The sequence below is a fragment of the Salvelinus sp. IW2-2015 genome, linkage group LG8 (assembly GCF_002910315.2).
Source record: "Salvelinus sp. IW2-2015 linkage group LG8, ASM291031v2, whole genome shotgun sequence".
NCBI classification, from domain to species: domain Eukaryota; kingdom Metazoa; phylum Chordata; class Actinopteri; order Salmoniformes; family Salmonidae; genus Salvelinus; species Salvelinus sp. IW2-2015.
Genome location: NC_036848.1, coordinates 42,155,908 through 42,163,920, shown reverse-complemented (window position 1 = coordinate 42,163,920; position 8,013 = coordinate 42,155,908). Strand labels below are relative to the sequence as shown.

Here is an 8,013-nt window from a genome sequence, read left to right as displayed (position 1 = left end):
GTGTATCCTGCCCAGGTTGGGAATTAAAAAGCAGACTTCAAAAAGACGAGTTCTGCTTCGATGGACAATAAAGTTGTATGTAGAGGAACCTGTCAATCAGAAATCAGTAAAGGTATAAACAAAATGTACATACTCAAGATACCATGAGGTTGCTCAACTGTAGAGGCCACCCTAACTCAAAACATACATTAATTGACAGGCACACTCACCCACAATCGGATGTCCCAGAATGGGGGCCAAAGTGTGTGTGTGTGTGTGCACATCTGAACGTGTCAGTCAACACAAACAGACCAGTATCACCCAGACCCAAGCCACCCTCACACACACTGGATCCATTGTCAGCACAGATTGAAGTGATGTAATGATCTGGTACTAGGAGGGAAGAGGAGTACAGACCCATGGCATTAAGAATAGACAGGCGTGACAGTGAGCTAGCATCACAAGGCTTTTCACTAGAATAACAACCTTAAATCATCATGGTAAGAGCAATTCTGTTAGTGTTTTGTGTGTGTTGAGGCATTTCTTTAGAGGATATGCAGTTTATAGTATATGATGTATTTACTACTATTTATTATTTTCATACTAGTTATGATTATTTCTTTCTATCACAGAACTTTTTTTATAGAAGATACAGAAAATAATGTCATACAATTGTTATTGGTAAAATCCCAAATAGTAGATCCAATAGCTCACATCATATTACTTTCAAAGCATTACGTGTGCATACCTCCTCAAGTGAAAGATTCCCTTTTCACTCATGCTTTTCAATTTTGCACTTCTCAGAGASAAGTCATATGTCCTAATTGCGTTCATGTAAAGCTGTTTTTATACTGTTGTGACCGTAGTACAACGTAATGACCGTCAAGGGGTTTGGACCTCCTAACGGTTAAGGTGTTGGACTGACAGTCAGAGGAACCCAGGTTCAAGTTCCAGTCAGTTAATTTGCTACAATACTGTTGTCATCTTCACCAGTGACTGCTCTAAGTTGATGATGTTATTGTTGTTGATATTGTTTGTGGTATTGTTTACAGTTGGCCTGGGTAGGAAGGTTATGGTCTTTCCGTATGAGACAGACTTCAGCTTCGTGGCGCTCATCCCCCAGAAGGAAATGGGCCTGCGCGCATTCACTCTGTGTATGCGTGTGGCCACCGAGCTGGAAGGTGAGCAGCAGATCATCCTGTTTGCCTACCGCACCACAGACTATGACGAGCTCAACGTGTGGCGAGAGAAAGATGGCCATGTCGCCTTCTACCTGAGCGGCGATGGCGCTTTCTTCCACCTGCCGCCCATCACCACCTTCAGAACAAGTCTCTGCCTCACCTGGGAGTCCCGTACTGGGCTGGCTGCCTTCTGGGTGGACGGCCACCGCAGGCACCTACCAGCTGTACAAGCCGGGCTACACTATCCGGCCCAAGGGGACCGTCCTCATGGGGCAAGACACGGACAAACACCTTGGCGACCTGGAGGCTTTGCAGAGCTTTGTGGGAGAGGTGACCGACCTCAACATGTGGGACTATCTCTTGCCGAGGAGCCAAATCCAAGCCCTGCATTACGGACATAAGATCACCAAGGGAAACATCTTTGACTGGGCCACCATTGAGTACCAGCTGAACGGGAATGTGATGGTGGTGGATGATGACTGACTCGGAGTGGAATCACAAACAAGATCCATTTGTGTGTCTGTGCTGGACTGCTACTGACCTTTTAAGTTAAGTTTGGTGTCCTAGGTTTAGTCACGTTCACACCTTATGCAGTCAATGGACTATGCTCACGCACAGAATATCAGTAGTTCATAAGAAAATATTACTTATATTTTGTGATCATTAAATAGTCTATGCAAGTCAAAACCAGATCCTTCACCAGACAGGCACATGTATAGACCATGTATAGCACTACACTCTTTCAACACAATTCTTCTTTAGACATTCACTATTTATAGAATACTGTAGATACAGTATGTCCACTCACCTTCTGCATGGATGGTGAGATTAACTATATTTTCTAAGCATTACATTCAWTATGTTAATTTATGAAACAAGATGCCAAAATTGACACTTTTTTTCACAGTGGAAGTTTATTAGTCGCCTTTTGCAACCTGCTAATTATCATAAATGTTCAGTACAATTTACATACATGATTAAAATTAAGCTGGTATTTAGTTACAGAGCTAATGTATTTTTTGCTCTCAGCATGATTTCATGTTTTATGTGGCTTTTTATACATTTCTCACGTGGCTGGTGAGTACTAATTTCAGTGGAATGTATTGTTGATGTACCTAATTTAACCACAAGGTGGCAGTATATGCTCGAGTTTTTATTCAGTGAGCGACGAATAAGACTATTTATTTGTTTATTTGGATCCCCATTAGCTTTTGCAAAGGCAGTAGCTACTCTTCCTGGGGTCCACAAAAAACACAACATGACAAGTAACAAAACATTGATACACTGATATACAAGGACAGTCGCACAAATATATAATACAATGATATACAAACAATACAACAAACAAAAATTATTCAAACATTACAACAAAAAAATGTGTGTGTTAGAGTTTGTTGGTGTGTGTCCCCTCACACAAACATACGAATGGTGTGGCATTCTTATGCTCAAGATTTCAATTGCCTTTGATACCACTAATGATTCATTATTTTTATACTTAATATTTTAACTGTGCTTTGAGACAAACCATTGCCATAATGTTGCCTTTGGTTAGCACACTCCCTCATAAATTGTCTATGTTTAAACTGATGTAAGAATGCTTTTGGGTCTGAAATTAAATCCTGGCATGTACATAACTAAAAGTATGTGTTATTTAAGAGAAAATAGGTATTTTAAGTTTTTGAGCATCCTATTTGTATTATTGCCTACCTATAATGCCGGTGAGACCTTCACAATATCAAATATTGTTGTTATATTTTATTCCATTGTTTTAACTTGTATTCTTTTAAATTGTTGTTCTTAAATGAAATTGCCTTTGTACATGTTTATTAGCCTATATTTTGTGAATGTTCTAACTCAAAAGGAACAACACCACAGAAACAGTATAGACTTTTGTTCACTGTGACAATAATATAGAATAGGGTATAGTCCTGGTAATATTGACCACTGAGAGAAAGCATGTCTCCTCAAGTCCCTGTGCAGACTTAGTAGCCGCCATGTACTGTAGTAGTATGATTGTTGTTCACTATGAACATGTTCTACCTCCTGCCCTCCACCTCCTTAGAGAGGAAGAAGTTTTCAGTGAACACACAGCCTAGGCTCCAGAGGGTAGAAAGTGCAGCGTTCCGAAGTGTATGTGTGTGGTGGTGTGTGTGGTGTGTGTGTGTGTGTGTTGTGTGTGTGTGTGTGTGTGTGTGTGTGTGTGTGCTGTGCGTGCGTGCGTGCGTGCGTGCGTGCGTGCGTGCGATGCGTGCGTGCGTGCGTGCGTGCGTGCGTGCGTGCGTGCTGTGCGTGCGTGCGTGCGTGCGTGCGTGCGCTTATTCGACCCAGTCTCCCGCAGCAGCAGCTAAATAAGTTGGGAGGGAAGGCAAATGAGTTCTGACTGCGGGTCAGCAGCCAAATGTTCCACCTTCTTGAATGTTGCAATGCATCAATCGCACTGCCCACTCACTGTGTGGTAACACCTTTGTGGACCATCTGCCCAGACAGGCTCCTCAGCCCTCTGGTTCCAAGCACATGGCTCTCTTTCTCCTCTCCTCCTTTCTCTCCAATCGCATCCCTGCCCAAGAGGAGTGCTAGCTGCCTCCCAGCCTACACACACACACACACACCGACCTCCATAACACTACACCCCCTACTCATACCCCCCGTATCACCATATCGTCTTTACTTTGACTTATGGAAGGTTAACTTTTAAGTAAAGTATTTTATTTTATCTTTTTTAAATCAGATGGACTATGAATTAAATATAAATACATCCCATATTGGAGTAGAGATTAGTGATTAAGAATATTTTGGGAGTATTTCTGAACAAATAATTATATTTCATTAGCCTACTTTGGACTKAACTAAAGGTTTATGGCATGTTAAATGTCAACCTTTAGTTTTTTACCTTTTCAATAATAAGAATAGACTTTAGTGCCCAAAATACAAATTAAAACCCTTTATACACAATCAACTATCAGCATATTTGTTTCAAACATTATTTTATAGGATTATGTACAACCTGATCTCATCCCGTTTGTTTGTCACCAAAAAAAATTACAAATTGATGTTAAAAATGAGTCACATATGTTTTGAACCCCCCTCAACTTCTAAGCAACAATACAACACATTTGACTTTTTACCTAAAAGTTAGGTTCATCTACAACCCCTAAACGTTGCTTGTAAAGCCTTTTTCACCTTTTATGGCCAACTCTAGTGATAAGGTAGGCATATAATGATTTACTCTCTGTCCTCTGAATAGGGTCTATAGCTTGTATTATACAACTGAGGAAACAGTTGTGGGCCGCCTTGTCATGCTCGCAGAGCCAGAGAGAGCCAGCATCGGCGGCCTGTGAGATCTGCATAATCGCCCATGGTGGGGCCGTCTGAGGCGGCACAGTGTGGTGCATGCGGCTCGCTGCCCGTCCCTGCGTGTGTGAGCTGGTGAAATCTCTTCCACACGAGAGGAGATAGACGGCGCAATGGAGGCCCGCGAGCCGGTGGGGGAGACAGAAGGAGGCCCGTTCTGGATTCCTTCGAGCAACTCCAAATAGATTTCCAGGCAAAACATATTTGCATAAGCAAGACAGTGCTACGAGCTATCCATGTGAGCTCTGGCATGTGAGCAATGAACAGATGGATAATTTTTAAAGAGCTTTCTTGCAGAAATGTTCATCCCATTAAAATGTGGATGTTCAGCCTGCTATTGTCTTCATAAAATAACTACTGTTTAATCCTAACAAGACATACTGTATAACACGATATACAGTTCACAATATTGGAGTAATATAAAAAAGTATGAATACCTCATTTTAATATATGTTACATGCATTGGATGGTTACTGGCTTATTCACCCTGCTACCATCTAGCAAGAGAACAATAGAGGTGCATTAAAGCTGGGAAGGAGAGACTGAAAACGGCTTCTATCTCTAGGTTTAAGTGTGTATAACAGTCATCACTAGACGGCCTCAGCCCGGTACCCTGCCCTGCACCTTACAAAGTCAACAGGTACTCTACCCTGCATCTTCCAGACTGCTGCCACATATATACAGTATAGTCATTGAACCCTGGTCACTTAAATAATGTTAACATAATGTTTATTATTCTGAAATTCTTTATGTACACGGAACAAATATATGAAACATTTTCAAATATTTTACTGACTTACAGTTCATATAAGGAAATCAGTCAATTGAAATGAATTCATTAGGCCCTTATCTATGGATTTCACATGACTGGGAATACAGATATGTATCTGTTGGTACCTTAAAAAATAGGTAGGGCTGTGGATCAGAAAACCAGTCAGGATCTGGTGACCACCATTTGCCTCATGCAGCGCGACACATCTCATTCACATAGAGTTGATCACGCTGTTGATTGAGGCCTGTGGAATGTATTTCCACTTCTCTTCAATTGCTGTGCAAAGTTGTGGATATTGGCGAGAACTGGAATACGCTGTCGTACACGTAGATTCGGAACATCCCAAACATGCTCAATGGGTCTAGTGAGTATGCTGGCCATGGAAGAACTGGGAAATGTTCAGCTTCCAGGAATTGTGTATAAATCCTTGCAACATGGGGCCTTGCATTATCATGGTGAAACATGAATGGCAATGGGCCTCAAGTTCTCACATCACGGTATCTCTGTGCATTCATATTCCCATTGTTAAAATACAATTGTGTTCGTTGTCCTTAGCTTAGCCCATACCATAACCCCACGCCACATTTACATTAACATTTAACATTTAGTCATTTAGCAGAACGCTCTTACATCCAGTAGCGATCTTTGTTAGCTAATTGTGTGATGCATTCACCTTATGATGTCCAGTGGAACAACCAACTTTACAATAGTGCCAATATCTAAACTCTATCAGGGGGCGTAGGGGTTAGAAGGATTACTTTATCCTATCCGTAAGTACTTCCTTAAAGAGGTTGGGGTGTATCAGAGTGTCTCCCGGAGGTATGATGTTGTGTGATTGATTACCGCCAGATCGCGCGCGACGGCGCCGGGACAGTTTGTTTCCAACCAATTGGGTGCCGAGAAGCAGCGAACAGTATTTTGTACTGCTGATCGGCGAGTCTGTGTATGTACATTCCTCGAGGTAGGGAGCGCGAGCAGCCAAGAGGTGGATGAAGCGCAGTGCCCTTGTTTGGGTGTAGGGCTGAATCAGAGCTGAACAGTAGGAGGTGCCGTTCCCCTCACATCTCGCGTAGCAAGCGACAATGGTCTCGTGTAAGCGGAGCGAGCTTAGCAACTGGAAGCCCACTGGAGAAGAGCGTAGGAGCGGTGACGTGAGAGAACTTGGGAAGGTTGAAACACCAGACGGGCTGCGGCGGTCTGGCATGAGTTTTTGTAGGGGTTTAATCGACACAGACAGGAAGCCCAGAGCCAACAGCGAGTTGCAGTAGGTCGCCCGAGTGGACGGGTCAAAGTAGCACTGAACAAGGCCCTGGATTAGGACCTAGACGAGCCGCTTCCTGGTGAGGCACGGTGTCTGTACTCTGCGTGAAATTTGTAGAGCCATGAACCTCAACAGGAATCGCCGTCATCGCTATGATGTTAGTTGAGAACGAACTAGGGTGGTTGTCCAGGATCACGCCAAGGTTCTAGCCACATATCTTGGGAGGAGGACACAATGGATTGTTCAACCGTAGATGGCAAGATCATGGAACGGGCAGTCCTTCCCCGGGAGGAAGCAGCAGCTCCGTCTATCGCCGAGGTCACTTGAGGTGGGATCCGTCATCCCACAAAACTGATATTGCTGCCAGACATGCAGGACTCTCGACTTCGCCACACGGTTATCTTAGAGGGGGGAATAGGGAGAAGATTAATTGTGTGTCGTCGTGCAATAAGCAATGAGTAAGGAGGACATGTGAGGATATGAAACAGAGCCAAGTGAGCTTGTGTGTATAGGCGAGAATAGGAGAGGGCCTAGAACAGAGCCTGGGGGACACCAGGTGGTGAGAGCAACGTGGTGCGGAGACAGATCTCGCCACGCCACCTGGTAGAGCGCCCATGTCAGGTTAGGACGCAATTCCAAGCGTGCGGCCGCGCGGAGATGCCACAGCTGGAGAGGTGGAGAGGAGGATCGGTGAGGTTCACAGTATCAAAGGCAGCGATAGGTCTAGAAGATGAAGAGCAGAGAGAGGAGTGCTAGATCGCGCTCCTGTGACACAGGAAGAGCAGTCTCAGTTGAATGACTAGTCTTGAAACCTGACTGATTTTGGATCAAGAAGGTCATTCTGAGAGAGACAGCAGGAGAGCTGGCCCAACGGACGGCAACGTTCAAGAGTTTTGGAGAGAAAAAGAAAGAAGGGATAAACTGGTCTGTAGTTGTTGACATCAGAGGGATCTGAGTGTAGGTTTTTTCCCGAAGGGGTGCACTCTCGCTCTCTGAAGACGGAAGGGACGGAGCCAGCGGTCAAGGCAGACGTTTTGATGAGCGAGGTGAGGTAGGGAGAAGTCTCCGGAAATGGCTGGAGAAGAGAGGAGGGGATAGGGGTAAGCGGGCCAGGTTGTTGGGCGGCCGAGCCCGTCACAAGAACGCAGATTTTTCAATCTGAGAGAGGAGGGAGAAAGAAGTAAAGCCAGGGTAGGGCAGTGTGAAGCAGAACGCAGCCGGTGTCGTTTGACTTAGCAACAGGAGGAATCGGATTGTCGTCGACCTTCTTTTCAAAATGGTTGACGAAAGTCATCAGCAGAGAGGGAGGGGGGGGGAAGGGGAGGAAGGATTTCAGGAGGGAGGGAGAAGGTGCAAAGAGCTTCCTAGGGTTAGGAGGCAGATGCTTGGAATTTCAGAGTGGGTAGAAATCTGGCTTTAGCAGAGAGACAGAAGAGGAGAATGTAGAGAGGAGGAGTGAAAGGATGCAA

General features: G+C 44.4%; 1 protein-coding gene across 1 annotated transcript; it reads left to right on the top strand.

Moving 5' to 3' along the window:
• Nucleotides 1-388: 388 nt before the first annotated feature.
• Nucleotides 389-2,245, top strand: LOC111967046 (C-reactive protein-like). Its single transcript, XM_023991952.2, is given in 3 exon segments — nucleotides 389-479; nucleotides 1,032-1,369; nucleotides 1,371-2,245. Coding segments are annotated over 2 exon segments (591 nt in total). The 5' UTR covers nucleotides 389-479; nucleotides 1,032-1,051; the 3' UTR covers nucleotides 1,644-2,245.
• Nucleotides 2,246-8,013: the final 5,768 nt, after the last annotated feature.